The sequence below is a fragment of the Procambarus clarkii genome, chromosome 38 (assembly GCF_040958095.1).
Source record: "Procambarus clarkii isolate CNS0578487 chromosome 38, FALCON_Pclarkii_2.0, whole genome shotgun sequence".
Lineage (NCBI taxonomy): Eukaryota > Metazoa > Arthropoda > Malacostraca > Decapoda > Cambaridae > Procambarus > Procambarus clarkii.
The window spans coordinates 9250487-9270089 of NC_091187.1; the positions used below are offsets into that span (position 1 = coordinate 9250487).

Sequence of the window (19603 nt, forward strand, 5' to 3'; positions counted from 1 at the left end):
CTAGTGTAGCTGGTTGATCACCACCACCACCACCACCACCACCAGGGCAAGGGTAGCTGGTTGATCACCACCACCACCACCAGGGCAAGGGTAGCTGGTTGATCACCACCACCACCACCACCACCACCACCACCACCAGGTCTAGTGTAGCTGGTTGATCACCACCACCACCACCACCAGGTCTAGTGTAGCTGGTTGATCACCACCACCACCACCACCACCAGGTCTAGTGTAGCTGGTTGATCACCACCACCACCACCACCACCACCACCAGGTCTAGTGTAGCTGGTTGATCACCACCACCACCACCACCACCACCACCACCACCACCAGGTCTAGTGTAGCTGGTTGATCACCACCACCACCACCACCAGGGCTAGGGTAGCTGGTTGATCACCACCACCACCACCACCACCAGGGCAAGGGTAGCTGGTTGATCACCACCACCACCACCACCAGGTCTAGTGTAGCTGGTTGATCACCACCACCACCACCACCACCACCACCAGGTCTAGTGTAGCTGGTTGATCACCACCACCACCACCACCACCAGGTCTAGTGTAGCTGGTTGATCACCACCACCACCACCAGGGCTAGTGTAGCTGGTTGATCACCACCACCACCACCACCAGGGCTAGGGTAGCTGGTTGATCACCACCACCACCACCACCACCACCACCACCAGGGCAAGGGTAGCTGGTTGATCACCACCACCACCAGGGCAAGGGTAGCTGGTTGATCACCACCACCACCACCACCAGGGCTAGGGTAGCTGGTTGATCACCACCACCACCACCACCACCACCAGGGCAAGGGTAGCTGGTTGATCACCACCACCACCAGGGCTAGGGTAGCTGGTTGATCACCACCACCACCACCACCACCAGGGCAAGGGTAGCTGCTTGATCACCACCACCACCAGGGCTAGGGTAGCTGGTTGATCACCACCACCACCACCACCACCACCAGGGCAAGGGTAGCTGGTTGATCACCACCACCACCACCACCACCACCAGGGCAAGGGTAGCTGGTTGATCACCACCACCACCAGGGCTAGGGTAGCTGGTTGATCATCACCACCACCACCACCAGGGCTAGGGTAGCTGGTTGATCACCACCACCACCACCACCATCACCACCACCACCACCATCACCACCACCACCACCAGGGCTAAGGTAGCTAGTTGATCACCACCACCAGGGCTAGTGTAGCTGGTTGATCACCACCACTGAGAATACTTTATTGACCAGTCTATTTCCCCCGTGGTTAAAATGATTAAGATTGATTGATTGATAAAGATTAAGCCAGCCAAAAGGTGACACGGGCACGAATAGCCCGTAAGTGGTGGCCCTTTTGAGCCATTACCAGTATCAAGAGCTGATACTGGAGATCTGTGGAGGTGGGACTGCACCCTGCATGACGGGAGATGTCTCCCCCGTGTAAAATTATTTGTATTAGGATATTTGCTCTGGCTTTCCTTGTGGCTGTCTTTTGAATTATCTTCGGGCATTTTTCATTGCATTTATTATATACCTCCCATGACCTTGCTATAGTTAATGGAGGCTTGTAAATAACACCTACTGCTTTCTTCATGGTCCCCACTGTTATCACATCTAAGTACAAAGTCTTGCTGGTTAGTTACAACAAAAATCTCTATCTCCTCAAAACTCCTCAAACAAAAACTCTATCTCCAAAAAACTCATGTTGTTGAATTCGTAGAGCTGCTTCTCTTCTTCTCCACTCCCCTGTTTACCCTTTCTTTTCTTACTATTTGGTATCCTCTTAGGAATATTGCATCCTCTATTACGTTCGTCAGTTTTGTCTCCATATCTGCAATGAAGATACAGGGGCCAGCTGGGGTTTGGCCCCAAATGCCGAGCAGCAAAAACCCCTAAGGTAATGGTTCCTGAACGTACCAGGAAAGAGAACCCTAACACCCCAAGGGCAGTACTCACAGGGAGCCCAGGGAAGGATGACCCTAAGCGCATGCAGCCCTGGTACTAGAGGACCACCTGGCCACCACACACAACAACACCCCAGAGGACACCAAGAAGGCAAATCACTGCATGGAAAGCGACGCCAGAGAAGATGTCTGCCCTGGTTCGCATTGGTTGACGAACTGGAGTGCTAGGTAGCCAGCGCGGGGGTACTGGGGCTCCTCCCTCCCCCTCTCAGGGAGAGGAGGGCTGCGTGGACGAGCGGCGTGACTACAAGGTGTGACATTTGCTTGTTTCCCTGGGATTGCAAGGCGTTCTACCGCTCTGTTCAGTTTTCGATTGCAATTTTTTTACCACATGGGGTCTGTTTTATGCCTACCCTTCTGGGTGCTTAACCCCAGTCAATGGCAGATAAGAAAAAAAAAACATAGGGGATGGGTTTTCCAAGGCCTTGCTCCCTGTGCCTCCCTGAGGGGGTCAGGTTCTGGCTCATCGTCCCCAGTAGGCTGAACTCCATAGACTAATGCCCCGGTCTAATGATTCTCATATTAGCCCAATAGCTCCAGGGAGCCGAAGGGACTTCCCTCAGAAAATTAAGCTAAAACCAAACAAATATTCCGAGGCCTAGTATAGCATATACATGTACTAAATTATGCCTCAGATAGCATGTATTAGGCCTAAGAGGGTTAGGTTAACTTTTCCACTTTGTCCAAATTCAATTGTAGCAATTTCTACTCTCTAATTGTCTATTATGTCAATATACGCCCTGTAGTCGTCATTGTTACCCCTAAGTACAACCTAAACAGGCGGACGGGCTTTATTTTGCCTTACTCAAGGTGGCACCGTACAGCTTGGCTTCCAGAATTGGGTTGGATGTCCTTCCCTCGTCTCTGGGTGCCGGGCTAATGGACACTACTGTCATAGGCACGCATCTTTTGTCTCTGGGTGCCGGGCTAATGGACACTACTGTCATAGGCACACATCCCTCGTCTCTGGGTGCCGGGCAAATGGGCACTACCGTCATAGGCACACATCCCTCGTCTCTGGGTGCCGAGGTAATGGGCACTACTGTCATAGACACATCCAAATACATTTTTGTCCTTCCGAGTCTTGTTTGTTTTTACAGCAATGTTACATGATCAAAATATATAATACATATAACATCCTCTTCAGTGTATTAAATAAGGTCAGAAAAGTAAGTGGAAACACCAAACCAAAATAGAACATTGGATGTAATGAACCGCCCCATTCCTGACAGTAACTCCTGGTTCCGAGCCTGTAACTTGCTGTGACTCAAGCGCACCAGTGCCTAGTTATATCCCCTACTCGCTTCCCATGCACAGTTGAGGATGGCAACACCACTGGAAAAAAATTCTTGTCCTCAGTGTGTAGAGATAGTCCCAAGAAGCCGGGGGCCAGATTCACGAAGCAGTTACGCAAGTACTTACGAACCTGTACATCTTTTCTCAATCTTTGGCTGTGTTTACAATTATTACACAATGAGCTCCAAAGCACCAGGAGGCTGTTTATAACAATAACAACAGTTGATTGGCAAGTTTTCATGCTTGTAAAATGTTTAATAAAGGTAACCAAAGCCATCAAAGATTGAGGAAAGATTTACACGTTCGTAAGTGCTTGCGTAACAGCTTCGTGAATCCGGGTCCAGGTGCATCATGAATGGCCTTAGCATATCATTACCAAAAGCCGATGCAAGCTACTGAGAGGGCTCCCTGGAAACACAAACCGAAACTGTCTCTATTTTCCGCTTGTTACAACTTGGCTTAACGTATTTATGACATATTAGAACGTTGTTACAACTTGCTATATTGGTTGTTATAACTGGTTAGGGGGTGTTAAAACTTGTTTGAACGTTGTACCAACGTCGTAGTGTCGGTGTGTGTTTGACAGGTTAGCCCAGAAAGATATACAGTGGCACCTTGATTAGCGAGTTTAATCCGTTCCGGCGCCGAGCTCGTCATGTGGAAAACTCGTCTTGTGAAACAACAACAAAACTGTCGTAAAAGGTGTCCGAGAACCAGCGAAAACGCTCGTTAATCGAGGAAAAGCTCATTAGTAGAGACAAATGTTCTGCAAGTGACTCACTCGTTACTCTATATGCTCGTAGATAGAGCCGCTCGTTAATCGAGGTGCCACTGTATTAGTTTTTAATATTTGTGAAAATATCTGAAAACAGATTTACTGTACATATGTTTCTAAACCTGTACAATGCTACATATGAGCATCTTACCTTTGGTGGGTAAAACTGAAAGATCCTGATGTTTCCCTTTACAATATAGGTGATCCATAGAGACTGAGGAGAGACAGCACACCATTCTATCACCTCATCTTCGTGAGCGCCAATTTCAAGCAATTTAACACGATCCTGAAATCAATCAATTAAATTCTAAAACAACTTCATACAAATATATTGTTGTAACTACATTTTTTCTTAGTCTTAAGTTGGGTCTTAAAGCCAAGACCCAACCAAAACTGCTTCACAGCCACATGAGGAGGAAAACCGCAGTGAAGGAACATGTGATGAAACTGAGAAAAGGGGAGAACAGATACACAGAGAATAACAAGGAGGTGTGTGAAGAATGTAACAAGAGATTCCAGGAGGTCTTCACAAAAGAGCAAGAAGTCCCTGTACTGAGAGAGGTGATGGCAAACCAAGCGAAATTGGAGGAATTTGAGCTCACCAGTGATGAGGTCAAAAGGAATCTGTTGGAGACAACGGCTGTTGGGCCTGACAGAATCTCACCGAGGATACTAAAAAAAAAAAAAGGTGTAGAAGCACTAAGTGTGCCACTCTCTATGGTGTATAACAGGTCACTGGAAACAGGAGACCTACTGGAATGCTGGAAGACAGCTAATGTAGTCCCAATATACAAAAAAGGGTGACAGGCAAGGGGTACTGAACTACAGACCAGTTTCCTTAACTTTTTTACAATGCAAGATGATGGAGAAGATCGTGTGGGGAAAAAGCACGTAGAACATCTGAAGAGGAGCTTTGTAACACACAACCAACATGGGTTTAGGGATGGTAAATCGTGCCTCACATTCTTGATAATTCTACGACCAGGAGACAAAATTAGGCATGAATTTTGTAAAAATTATGATAAGAATCAAGGCAAAGGAAGAAAGAGACTACAAAATGACCTGGACAATCTGAAGGGGTCTAGAAAATGGCTACTACAATTTAACTGAAGTAATAGTAAAGTAATGAAATTAGGTGAAGGTAGCACGGAGAACGACCTTCATGCACAAACACAATCTTGGTTATCTTGAGGTTATCTTGAGATGATTTCGGGGCTTTAGTGTCCCCGAGGCCCAGTCCTCGACCAGGCCTCCACCCCCAGGAAGCAGCCCGTGACAGCTGACTAACACACAGGTACCTATTTTACTGCTAGGTAACAGGGGCATAGGGTGAAAGAAACTCTGCCCATTGTTTCTCCCCAGCGCCCGGGATCGAACCCGGGACCACAGGATCACAAGTCCAGCGTGCTGTCCGCTCGGCCGACCGGCTCCCTCACAAGACACCATCTGGAGGTGAAATCCTTTAAGAGTCAAGTAGAAAGATCTGGTGAGTGATATCACACCAAACCTGTCCCCAGAAGTCCCACATTAAAAGGATATCATCACTGGCATATGCCAAATTGGCACACATCAGAACTGCCTTTAGAAACTTGAGAAAGGAATCATACAGAACCTTGTATACCACATATATCAGACCAATCCTGGAGTATGCAGCTCCAGCCTAGAGACCATACTTAGTTAAACATCAGACAAAGTTAGAGAAGCTTCAGAAGTATACCACCAGACAAGTCCCAGAGCCGAGAGGTACAAGTTACAAGGAAAGGCTACGGAAATTAAACCTCACATCCCGAGGTTTAATTTCCGTGCTGTCCGCCGAGCGGACGGCACGCTGTACTTGTTATCCTGTGGTCCTGGGTTCGATCCCAGGCGCCGGCGAGAAACATTGGGCAGAGTTTCTTTCACCCTATGCCCCTGTTACCTAGCAGTAAAATAGGTACCTGGGTGTTAGTCAGCTGTCACGGGCTGCTTCCTGGGGGTGGAGACCTGGTCGAGGACCGGGCCGCGGGGACACTAAAGCCCCGAAATCATCTCAAGATAACCTCAAGATATAACCTCCCTGAAAGGCACGAGTGAGGGGAGACACGGTCACCACCAACACTGAAAGGCACGAGTGAGGGGAGACACGATCACCACCTACAAAATTCTCAGAGGAATTGACAGGGTGGACAAAGACGAACTATTTAGCATGGGCCGAACACAAACAAGGGGACACAGGTGTAAACTTACCACTTTTGCTGCCTGATGCCGCATGTTGCGACATAAAACCAAAATGCCCGATAACGCAAATAGGCGTAAATAATTTAAAAACGCTGTAAATTGACTTCCAGATGGATACTGATCAAGAACAGAGCCAATCCATGATAAAAGCATTGAAAAAAACACGTATGAGAGAAAAGTTATAGAATTTTCATCGAAGGTATAAAAAAGTGAGACTTATATGTTCTAATATGCAAAAATCCCTTTACGGCACTCTATTGCGAACAATTTGACACCAAATTGAATGATGTAGCACAAAAATTGAGGTCAGAAAGTTGAAAAGAGAATAAACATTTTTACGTGGTGGTGAGCTCTGAGCCAACCTTGCAGTGTGCAGCAGGTCGAAAGTATAGGAAAGTGAGACTTGTATGTTCTTATATGCACATATTCTGTTAGGGCATTCTATTGTGAACAATTTGACACCAAATTGAATGACGTAGCACGAAAATTGAGGCGAGAAATCTAAAAAAAGAATAAACATTTGTGGGCAGTGGTGGGTTCACACGCACCGCTCAGCCTACCTTGAGGAGCGCAGTGGGTCACCCGCTGGGCCAGCGAAAGTGTTAATGCTCAAATGAGCTATACACATTAAAAACAAAATTCAGTGTCAGAGTAGTTAACAAATTGGATGCATTAGTCAGTGATGTGGTGGAAGCAAACTCCATACACAATTTTAAATGTAGATATGATAAGAGAGCCCAGTAGGCTCAGGGCTATTGGGCTCTAGAGGGCCAGGACCAAAGAGCTGAAGTTCAACAACATCAAGCACAACTAGATGAGTACAGCTAGACGAGTACAAGCCCCAACCAAAATACATCTCCAAAAAGCTACAAGATAGGAAGAAGGCTCGTAGGTTACACATGTGAGGACAAGACCAATACAGTGAATTTCTATCTAGTTTTAATCTGGTTCAAAATTGTATATACTGTACTATGGACTTTACAACGGAAAATATTATAGTAGCCATTTTTGTAGAATATAACACTGTGGGTCACACCAGACCGAAAAGTTATAATAAATGTGTTTAACTAATTTTGGAAGATGGCTATAGCAATCTACGAAATACATGTCAAACTCTCAGTACTTGAACATTTGTAACAATGCTGCCAAATCATTCCCAAGCATATTTACAGCATTCAGAGGTTTTGTTATCTAGAAAAGTATTGGAGTCATATTACAGAAGTATCCGCTCCAAGGCAACAAATATGACCCACCAGCAGCACCTCCAGTACGTCAGGTACAGTACATGTTTGTTACCAGACCAAACACCAATACACTCTTGCTCGGTGTAATAGAACAATGACATTATTTGTTACCAGACCAAACACCAATTCACTCTTGCTCGGTGTAATAGAGCACTGACTATTTGTGGAATTTCACACATCAATCAAACTAGTTCTAGTTTTAGAAATTGTGTCTGCATTAATAAGAGCTTAACCATTTAGCAGCGCAACAGCTGCAGAAACTTAAATACTAGCTTGTTGACCAGACCACACACTAGAAGGTGAAGGGACGACGACGTTTCGGTCCGTCCTGGATCATTCTCAAGTTGATTGTGAATGGTCGACTTGAGAATGGTCCAGGACGGGCCGAAACGTCGTCGTCCCTTCACCTTCCTAGTGTGTGGTCTGGTCAACATACTTTAGCCACGTTATTGTGACTCATCGCCTGCTAAAATACTAGCTTATATGTTTGTAAAGGTAAAAAAAAACAAAAATTCATAAATGATTGACTATATAGTTACTTTAGAGATGGGTAAGAATCGTCCTGTTGGTCCACCATCTTCACCAGAGCTGCCTAGCTGCCACAGCTCCAGGTGCTCGTTGTAGCGAAGAAGAATACTTTCTGCCTCTCCAGCAACTGATATCGATCCAGGCTGAAGGACGAAATAAAAACACTTCGGCTACAAACATGTTAAAACTGTATTTTTCAAACATCCGACTATTCCTCTTCTTATGCAAATAATAAAGACTAGTAAAATAAGCTCTGAATAAAACATTTCTAATGTGCATAACATTTCATAGACAGGTCTTGAGTGAGTAGTTAAAAGTGTAACAACACAAATGAAATAAAATTACAATACCAACAATTATCTAGCACATTACACCGATACCAAAGAATAAACATTTCAAATTCAAAGCAACGTGACTTTTAAACATTAAGAAAACATTATCAGGAAACATCTACAGGGTCAGAATTAAAAAACTAATTATGTCGCCTCATTTATAAAACTACGTATTCTTATTAAGATCTATCTTGACTACATAAGTTCCATAGCGCAGTGAGCCATGTCCTCGGCTCACAATCAAAGGAGCACTGACTCGGCAAGCGGCAAAATACAAATGCTCAAAAATGAACTGAGAATTCAATCAAAAGCTGTGGGTGACATGGGTGACTGTGGGTGAGGGAGCCGGTCGGCCGAGCGGACTGTACGCTGGACTTGTGATCCTGGGTTCGATCCCAGGCGCCAGCGAGAAACAATGGGCAGAGTTTCTTTCACCCTATGCCCCTGTTACCTAGCAGTAAAATAGGTACCTGGGTGTTAGTCAGCTGTCACGGGCTGCTTCCTGGGGGTGGAGTCCTGGTCGAGGACCGGGCCTCGGGGACACTAAAAAGCCCACAAATCATCTCAAGATAACCTCAAGATAGGAGGCATGGCACCAAGTCACGAGTAAACATTGGTCAACATATGGCAAGGTTGACCAAGGTAGCTTAAGGTAGGTTGACCAAGTTCTAATAAACACGCTTCCTCTACACATAACTGGCCGACCCCTCACAGTGTCCAAGAGAGAACTATCAACATCAGAGGCCCGAGACTGTTCAACACGCTACCACTACACATAAGGGACATAACTGACCGACCCCTCACAGTGTTCAAGAGAGAACTATCAACATCAGAGGCCTGAGACTGTTCAACACGCTACCACTACACATAACTGGCCGACCCCTCACAGTGTTCAAGAGAGAACTATCAACATCAGAGGCCCGAGACTGTTCAACACGCTACCACTACACATAAGGGACATAACTGGCCGACCCCTCACAGTGTTCAAGAAAGAACTATCAACATCAGAGGCCCGAGACTGTTCAACACGCTTCCACTACACATAACTGGCCGACCCCTCACAGTTTTCAAGAGAGAACTATCAACATCAGAGGCCTGAGACTGTTCAACACACTTCCACTACACATAAGGGATATAACTGGCCGACCCCTCACAGTGTTCAAGAGAGAACTATAAACATCAGAGGCCCGAGACTGTTCAACACACTTCCACTACACACAACTGGCCAACCCCTCACAGTGTTCCAGAGAGAACTATCAACATCAGAGGCCCGAGACTGTTCAACACGCTTCCACTACACATAACTGGCCAACCTATAACAGTGTTCAAGAGAGAACTATCAACATCAGAGGCCCAAGACTGTTCAACACGCTTCCACTACACATAACTGGCCGACCCCTCACAGTATTCAAGAGAGAGAACTATTCAACATCAGAGGCCCGAGACTGTTCAACACGCTTCCACTACACATAAGGGACATAACTGGCCGACCCCTCACAGTGTTCAAGAGAGAACTATCAACACCAGAGGCCCGAGACTGTTCAACATGCTTCCACTACACATAATTGGCCGACCCCTCACAGTGTTCAAGAGAAAAGTACAGTACAACCTCGATTCAACGTACTATATGGGATCAACCCCAGTTCGTTGGAGCGTTGGATTCGTTGCAAGAGGTGACCTTCAGGAGGCGTTTGTGTCAGTGTCTTTTTTTTCTTGTACACAATAAAAATGCATTATCATATTGCATACTGTACCTATATATTACTTCTCTACTAAAAAATACTGTAATTCATAAATTTACTTTATTGTTGTAGTTATGTCCATCTAGAAGTTTCGTGACTTTGTGAATGCTGTACAGTAAATACGTACTGCAGGGCATTATGCCGTTAGCACTGTGTTGATTAAAAGTAGTTCTGCTGTATGTTGAGTACTACAATACAGTTCATGAAAACTATTGTACACTAAAATTAATGCAACTTTAATTTTAACACTGTGTACACACTTAAATTTAACACTTGTTCTAACTGTTCACGCCGCACACGATGTTTTTAGATGTTTGCATCAGCTTTGCTGATGCTCACTGCTGCTGTGGGTTCAGCTGCATCTGAGCTGGTGCTGGCTGCTGTTGTACCAGTGCTGGGTACAACTGTGCTCGTGCTAGGTACGGCTGTTGTACCAGTGCTGGGTACATCTGTGCTTGTGCTGGGTACGGCTGTTCTCGTGCTGGGTACGGCTGTTCTTGTGCTGGGTACGGCTGTTCTCATGCTGGGTACGGCTGTTCTCGTGCTGGGTACGGCTGTTCTCGTGCTGGGTACGGCTGTTCTCGTGCTGGGTACAGCCGTTCTCGTGCTGGGTCCGGCTGTTCTCGTGCTGGGTTCGGCTGTTCTCGTGCTGGGTTTGGCTGTTCTCGTGCTTGATATGGCTGTTCTCTTGCTGGGTACGGCTGTTCTCGTTCTGGGTACGGCTGTTCTCGTGCTGGGTATGGCTGTTCTCGTGCTTGGTATGGCTGTTATCGTACTTGGTATGGCTGTTCTCTTGCTGGGGTACGGCTGTTCTCGTGCTGGGTACGGCTGTTCTTGTGCTGGTTGATTTTCTGCTATTAGTTCTTGCAAAATATTGCTTCATTTTTGGCATTAATAAGGCACTATTAGTAAGCCCCTGAGACATTTTGTTTTATAACCAAAGAGCTGTAGTAAAAAATGGTCAATTCCACAATTATTCTTCCACTGGCGGATAAATACTGTACGTCAATCGCAGACAAAGCTAAGGGCACTGGGTGCATACTGTACAAACGCAGACTAAGTCTATACGTACACCCTTCAGTAGGCTGGTGTTTAAGCCTGATCCAGTAACATAAATTTCTCTTAAATATTTGATTTAAATCAAATTATATATTTTTGGGTTATATATTTAGTTTAGCAACATTATTACGATAATAAGACCTATAAAAAATACTTATTTTGGAACCGATTTATTAATTTTATTATTTCGAAGCCGTAGATCACCGAACTGTGGCGACGAAATCGTACAAAACAAGCATGGTGGTGTGTGGACAGGGATTAGACCCGTCCACTCATGCATGAGTTGTGCCGCCAATAACGTGAATAATTTCTCAAATACTTTAACAGATATCTATCATATTACAGTATATTTTTTGTTTTATTTAGTTTAGTTTAATTAGGATAATAAAGAGTTATTAAAACACCAGTTTTAGAAATGATTTATTAATGTGAAACATTCAAAGTCATGGGTCACTGAACTATGACAACACAGACGAAAGTGAGTGAAACCTCACTGTAAAGTGAAGTTTACTCTACAATATTCCCTTATGTGTTCACCCTCACTCGTCTTGTTTCATCACAGAAAATGTATATAAGATTTCAACACATTAGCTAACTATTCACGCTTCAACCTTTGAATTAATTTACAAAGATATGTGTGCGACCAATCGGTGAACGAAAATCATTGAAACTCATTCGTTCACTTGTGTGGACGACTCTGGCTGGTGTTTGGTTCATATGATTCACTTGTTGTGTGGTCCACTTGTGTGATCCAACTTGTCTTATGAAGGAATTATTAATTGTAATCTGTGATAGAATGAGACAGTTTTCAACCACTCTGTGAACTCTGTCCCAATATCGTAAGCTTGTGGACCACTTGTGGTCCACTTGTGTGATCCAACTTGTCATATGAAGGAATTAATAATTGTAATCTGTGAAAGAATGTGAAAGTTTTCCACCAATCTGTGAACTCTGTCTGGACGTCGTAAGCAAATCCGAACATCCCCCGCTTCGGCGAACCATTGTTCGTCGAATCGGGTGAGTAAATCCGGCCTGAAAAGTGTGCGAACTAACTGGAGATTCGTTGAATCAAGGTACGTTGAATCGAGGTTGTACTGTATCAACATCAAAGGCCCGAGACTTCAACATGCTTCCACTACACATAAGGGACATAACGGGCCGACCCCTCACAGTGTTCAAGAGAGAACTATCAACATCAGAGGCCTGAGACTGTTCAACAAGCTTCCACTGCACATAAGGAACATAACTGGCCGACCCTTCACAGTGTTCAAGAGAGAACTATCAACATCAGAGGCCCGAGACTGTTCAACACGCTTCCACTACACATAACTGGCCGACCCCTCACAGTGTTCAAGAGAGAACTATCAACATCAGAGGCCTGAGACTGTTCAACAAGCTTCCACAGCACATAAGGAACATAACTGGCCGACCCTTCACAGTGTTCAAGAGAGAACTATCAACATGAGAGGCCCGAGACTGTTCAACACGCTTCCACTACACATAACTGGCCGACCCCCCTCACAGTGTTCAAAAGAGATCTCGATAAACATCTCCAAAGGATACCTGATCAACCAGGCTGTAACTCATACGTCAGGCTGCGAGCAGCTGGGTCCAACAGCCTGGTTGATCAGTCCAGCAACCAGGAGGCCTGGTCGACGACCTGGCCGCGGGGGACGCTAAGCCCGGGAAACACCTCAAGGTGAGGTAGGGGCCTAACGGCTGAGTGGACAGCGCTTTGGCTTCGTAGTCCTGAGGTTCCAGGTTCAATCCCTGGTGGAGGCAAAAACAAATGGGCAGTTTCTTTCAGCCTGATGCTCCTGTTCACCTAGCAGTCAACAGGTACCTGGGAGTTAGACAGCTGCTACGGGCTGCTTCCTGGGGATGTGTAACAAAAAGGAGGCCTGGTCGAGGACCGGGCCGCGGGGACGCTGAGCCCCGGAAACACCTCGAGGTAACCTCAAGAAGGTACTGCCTCAGCAATGCCATCAACGGCACCAACTTCCCACCAGTTTTCCAGCTCCAGATCTCTTCATATTTAGCATAAAGTGTTGTTGACCAGACCACACACTAGAAGGTGAAGGGACGACGACGTTTCGGTCCGTCCTGGACCATTCAAAATCGACTTGAGAATGGTCCAGGACGGACTGAAATGTCGTCGTCGTCCCTTCACCTTCTCGTGTGTGGTCTGGTCAACATACTTCAGCCACATTATTGTGATTCATCGCCTGCATAGCATAAAGTGTTATTACTTGTACTGTATTTTTAAATCTTTAGAGATTCTGAACGTTTATGGACTCCACAATTTGAGACTTTGAAACCTCAATTGCAATAAGCCTCCAAAGGATACCTGATCAAGCAGGCTGTGACTCAAACGTCAGGCTGCGAGCAGCCGCGTCCAACAGCCTAATTGATCAGTCCAGCAACCAGGAGGCCTGGTCGACGACCGGGCCGCGGGGACGCTAAGCCCCGGAAACACCTCAAGGTAACCCTCAAAGTAAGGTAGTATGAGTTTTCTTTAATGTACATTAATGGGCAAAAACTGAACTCTAATAAAAACATGACTAAGTACTCCAAAGTAAGAGACTCAATTAAGATCTAAGATAAGGAAATTTGAGTGCAAAATGTGAGGTAAAGTGACGGGGGCAAAATGACCATAAGATATGAAGAATGTTGAAGAACCTTACGCATTTCTTTTTATTTCCATAAAATTTCCATTTTATTTAGTTGAGTAAAGTCATCAGCATAAAGGTAGGTAGCATCACATACCGCAAAGATTCATTGAGAAAAATAAGGAACTATAAGGATCATTCATGCACGTATTACTTATGTATATTCTCAACCTGAACACAGTCAGTAAAGGTAATCATCACACCGCATCGCTCATTTACTCGTCAAAGAGAATATTCCATGTTTACGATAATACTGTATAGAGATGGTACAGGGAAATCATTTAAGCTGAATGTGCTGCCATCACTTTAACAATACTAATTAAATTGTAACTATCCACTGTACTAATATGTTAGTATTATTGTGGGTACAGCAAAATTGTTACAGAAGCCGAAATATCTTCTAAATTATTAACACGCACACACACACACTACTTACATGGGGAAGTGCTTGGAACTTTATGACAGTCTTTGGAGGATAGTAGCTCAACACAAGGACCGTGTCCACACCTGTGGAAAGTTTGCAAATACAATGAAAACTAATTTGTGTTCTGCAGAATCCAAAATACAAATCAAAGGCAAAGCCAAACATTATCTTAATGATACCTGAATACGTATATAAAAGTCAAACTAATAATTTGAAAAGGAACTACTACTTCTGGAGAGCAAGGTCACTCACAGACTCACATGAAGACTGTCCTAGGCTCAGGAACCTGGGGCCTGATTCACGAAGCAGTTATGCAAGTACTTACGAACGTGTACATCTTTCCTCAATGTTTGACGGCTTTGGTTACATTTATTAAACAGTTTACAAGCATGAAAACTTGCCAATCAGCTGTTGTTATTGTTATAAACAGCCTCCTGGTGCTTCGGAGCTCATTAACTGTTTAATAATTTGAAACAAAGCCGCCAAAGATTGAGAAAAGATGTAAACGTTCGTAAGTGCTTGCTTAAGTGCTTTCGTGAATCTGGCCCCTGTACATCAGTTGATTGACAGTCGAGAGGCGGGACCAAAGAGCCAGAGCTCAACCCCCGCAAGCACAACTAGGTGAGTACAATGACTCCAGATGTGAGGCCCAGGAGTCAGATTCACAAAACAGTTATGCAAGCACTTACGAACCTGTACATCTTTTCTCAATCTTTGGCGGCTTAGTTTACAATTAATGAACAATTATTGAGCTCTGAAGCACCAGGAGGCTGCTTATAACAATAACAACAGTTGATTGACAAGTTTCATGCTTGTAAACTGTTTAATAAATGTAACCAAAGCCGTCAAGCATTGAGGAAAGATGTACACGTTCGTAAGTACTTGCATAACTGCTTCGTGAATCTGGTCCCTGAGAGCTACTGAGACCTTGCTCACAAATTTCCATGAACCCTAAACACTTCTTTTAATTTCCATAAAATATCATTACATGTGTTTTTTATAACAAGGGTGCATTAAAATATATAAAAAATGTGTACACATTATTTTCTATATAAATATAAAATGGTTCAGAAAATGTGATAAAATTTCGTGACAATGCCATTTTAGCAGGATTTCAAATTAAGCAGACATCTTCTAGAACACATTTATCCAGATCAGAGAGTTTACATAATACAGTACAATATACAGGCGATGATTCACAATAACGTGGCTGAAGTATGTTGACCAGACCACACACTAGAAATTGAAGGGACGACGACGTTTCGGTCCGTCCAACCGGTGGTTATAATAGGAGCTGCCTCGTATGGGCCAATAGGCCTGCTGCTGTTCTCATTACTACTATCCCCTACACCTGACTTTCCTCCTCAGCTCTCTCTTGCCTATTTAATGCCTGTCCCTACCTGTCCTCATCACAATCGACTTGAGAATGGTCCAGGACGGACCGAAACGTCATCGTCCCTTCAATTTCTAGTGTGTGGTCTGGTCAACAATACAATATACAGTAAGCAGAGCAAAAATTGTCAAAACAAAATGTCATATTTTTTAAATAAAATTTACTGCTCAAGGTGAAAGATTTAATGTACACATATCAAAGTCCAACGGCTTGTTCCAAACATTCATATACTGTATTATTCTGGTAGCAAAATATTTCTGAATTTTCAGGGGGTTTTCCTTAGACCGAGATCTGGATTTTTGAGGTTCTATCGTATTGTATTGGGTTACCACAGAAAGCTAAGTATTGAATAGTTATTATGTAAACTTCACCTTCAAAAAAACAAACGTTGAATGTAATGAAACGTCATTTTCCGAAGGCACTACGGGCTCACCATAGCCCGTGCTACTTGGAACTTTGTTCCAGTTAGCAAATGTTTAACAACAAAAACAGTCATTTTCCGGGTGAGCCCCGGAGGCTCCCTGGTGCTATCAGGTTGATATGTGTTATCCGGGGCATCGGTCAATTGGATTTCAGCCTACCAGAGACCACGAGCCAGAACCTGGCCCCCCTCAGAGAGGCAAAGGGAGCAATAGAAACCCCCCCCATGTGTTTGGGGGCATTTTATGTCTGCCATCGACGGGACTGGCACCCAGAAAGGTAGGCGTAACAAAAATACCACACTTGGGTAAGAAAATACGACCAAAAACCGAACAGGGAGGCAAAACTCACCCTACAACTTAAGGAAACACGCAAATGTTACACCTCACTGCCGCACTGCCTGTCTGTGCAGCAAGAGAAAGCCCCGTACCCCCCCCCCCCCTGGGGTCTACCCAAGCCATCCAGTTCGGAGGATGAGCATCAAAAATGGAAACGGAACCAGCGACCTGATTATGATTGTGTGCCCGACAAAAGGACGGACCCCACCGCCCCTCGCCAGCCTGGCGAGCACTGGCCACAAAGCCCCAGCCGGAGACGAGGCACCCGTAAACACATCGAGCGAGGGCTCAAGGAGGCGCCACGGCACTGAACCCTTAAAAAAAACGAAGAGGAAACCAGTGATGCAGCAACCGATGCAAGGCCCCCCCGGAGGCCGAACCCAGCGATCGCAAGAGAGACGGAAGGGAGGCCTCCAAAGAAACCAGAACAGACGCTGAAGTCAGACCCGACCCGGTGGGTAAACCGGCACAGCGAAGTTCAGACTCCTACATAACTGCTCGAGCAACAGTCAAATGACCCAACAACCCCCCACCCCCTCCAAAAAAAAAAAGGCAATGCCGAAGCCTCAGCAACGACTCCAGAGGGAGAGACAAGGAAATGGTCCTAAAGTCCCACACAAGACCCATCTAGGACAGAGCCTGGGATGGAACCAGATGAGACTGGAACCAGGAACCCGAACCCAGCAACCTGGAAAAGAACCACACCCCTGAGTGGACAGGGTGTGGTTCTGCTCTGTGGTCTGCTTGTCTGCTTGTCTGGCAAGCAGACAAACAGACCAACTGGGAGCCCACACCAACCAGTCATCGCTGTAGGCCAGAACCTGAACCCCTAGCAGACACAGACGGGTCACCACAACCTGGGTATGATGTGTGAATATGCGAGGTGCCAGATTCAAGATAAAATGGATGGCAACGAAAGTGGTAAGCCTGATGCCCCACAATGAAACCAAACCAGTCCCTGAACCCCAGATGAACAGGAACGTGCCAATACATGTCCCTAAGGTCCAGGAACACCATCCAGGCACACAGCTCCAAGAGAAGCCAGACCCAAGACAGAGTTGTCATCCAAAACGAGGAGCAAGGAATCCAGGGGTTCAGACGGGACAAGTCCAGCATGATCTTCAGATCCACACAGTCCTGTTTCAGCACTGTGGAAACACGTGGAAAACCCACCTCAGGGACGGGGTCGTTTTGACCACGCCCAAACGCTCTGAGATAAGCTGATGGAGCGCAGGGGAAGAAGCCTGCGAGCCCTGAAACTCCTGAAGGAGGAGCCGCCCAATGCCACCACAGGCCAGTGGAGACAACCCGAAACGCCCACAAATCGTGGGACCAAGTGTGAACAAACAGCGAGAGCTTGCTCTTCCCCCTCCCCATCGATCCGTCAACAGGGCGAACCGCGAAGGGACCGATGCCCCCGTATGAGAAGCCAACCAACGAACAGAGCGATCAATGCACAGACCAGACGATGTCAGCTCCAATGCCTGGTCAGAAGCTGGAACCAATGGCCCACCTCAACCAGCAGAGCCCCGAGCCCCTGGCACCACCCTTCCGAGAAAGCCGAGAACAGCCACCCTGGAGAATCAACAAGTCCGACACAGGATGAGAACTAGACGAAGCTCCCCGCAGAAAATGCATGAGAGCAGTTTCCACAAACAGCAACAGACAAAACGGCAATGAAAACCTAAGAGCCTGGACCCAAGTGGAATACAAAAAAAGAGCGAGCACAGCCTGACGGTTTGTGAGGCGAGAAGCAAAGAACAGAGACACCGTCTCCTTGAGAATCGGCGCAAAGGACTTCAACAGCGCAAGCTACGCCCGAGTCGCCGAGGTCAGCGCACCAGACGAAGCCCCGGCACTCAATGCCTCCACATCCTCCTCAAGCCAGGCCAAAGACAGCTCGAGAAGGGAAAAGAAGCGCAAGATCGAAGCCAAATGCCCACGGGCGCGCAAATCCTCGGTGACCTAGCACACCAAAAGGGAAAGGAACCAATACATGCCGCTGCATAAGGCTAACATCCCAAGAGAGCACAGGTGCGAACAATCACACATTATGGCGCTCAAACTCGCCCCTAGGGTAAAGCTGCTCAATAGTAGATGTTTCTCGCCAATCAAGCGTGCAGGTCCAACAGAACCCATGCCACATCCCCAGCGAAAAGAATGGGCAGTCTGCCAGCCAGGAAGCCTCCAGAACCTCCAAACGCACCCAATATGGGGAAGAAGAACCAAACTCAAACGAGGACGGATCCATCACGGAGGCAGAATCTGGGCCTATAGAAACCCTCAACCACACAGGGGTTTCTATAGGCCATTGCTTCCTGTGCCTCTCTGAGGGGCCCAGATTCTGGCTCGTGGTCCCCAGTAGGCTGAACCCCCAATTGACTGTTGCCCCAGATTAATATATAACACATATCAGCCTGATAGCTTCAGGGAACTGTAGCGGCTCCCCTCAGAAATACCTGCAAAAGATTTACTGAAAATTCATAAAAAGCTTAAAATTAAGGTGAGAGATTCAGAATTGCAAAAAGAGATCCAGCTAACAATACAATGCCATCAAATAAGTCACTGTATAAAGTATTAAGTCAATGAATTAACTTTATCAGAGAGCTGGATATATTTGGAAATGATGCTTATGTTAGCTCTCAAATTGTAAGATGGTTGGAGAATAGCCCATCACAGAGGTGGTTAGGCCTATGAGGTCACACGCCACAGAGCGGCAGTGCCCGTTCTCTGAAGTAGGCCTCAGTAAACTCAGACCTTAGACAAGGGTAAGACCTCGGGACCTCGGTGCACTGGATATACATAATTACCTCATCTAATAAAGTCCTGTGTATCTCTACAAGCACGAACAACCAGGTAACGAATACTTACCTCCGGAAAACATTTTGTCATCGCACGTGAGAGCGAGAGCGCGCACATCGTGCGTGTGTATGAGGCGCACATTTGACTTGACCCAGCACTCTTTTTTACCCGTCTTTGCTCCTGTTTGAACTTTGCTCACTTGCACGATGTGCGGATCAACACCTGTAAAGCAATATTCAAATCATTAGCTATACTCATATCTTGAGGTTATCTTGAGAAGATTTCGGGGCTTTTTAGTGTCCCCGCGGCCCGGTCCTCGACCAGGCCTCCACCCACAGGAAGCAGCCTGTGACAGCTGACTAACACCCAGGTACCTATTTCACTGCTAGGTAACAGGGGC

The 19603-nt window shown here is 45.9% G+C and overlaps 1 protein-coding gene across 2 annotated transcripts in view; it reads right to left on the reverse strand.

Annotated features, from left to right (window-relative positions):
- l(3)72Dn (UTP4 small subunit processome component l(3)72Dn) overlaps positions 1–19603 on the reverse strand; it is a 53849-nt gene that overhangs the window by 10528 nt on the left and 23718 nt on the right. For both annotated transcript variants that reach the window (XM_069337684.1, XM_069337683.1), the window contains exons 8-11: positions 19273–19425; positions 14263–14333; positions 8036–8167; positions 4187–4321 (exon numbers count right to left, since the gene is read on the reverse strand). In XM_069337684.1, coding sequence (XP_069193785.1) covers positions 4187–4321; positions 8036–8167; positions 14263–14333; positions 19273–19425 — 491 coding nt within the window. The remainder of the gene's footprint in view (positions 1–4186; positions 4322–8035; positions 8168–14262; positions 14334–19272; positions 19426–19603) is intronic.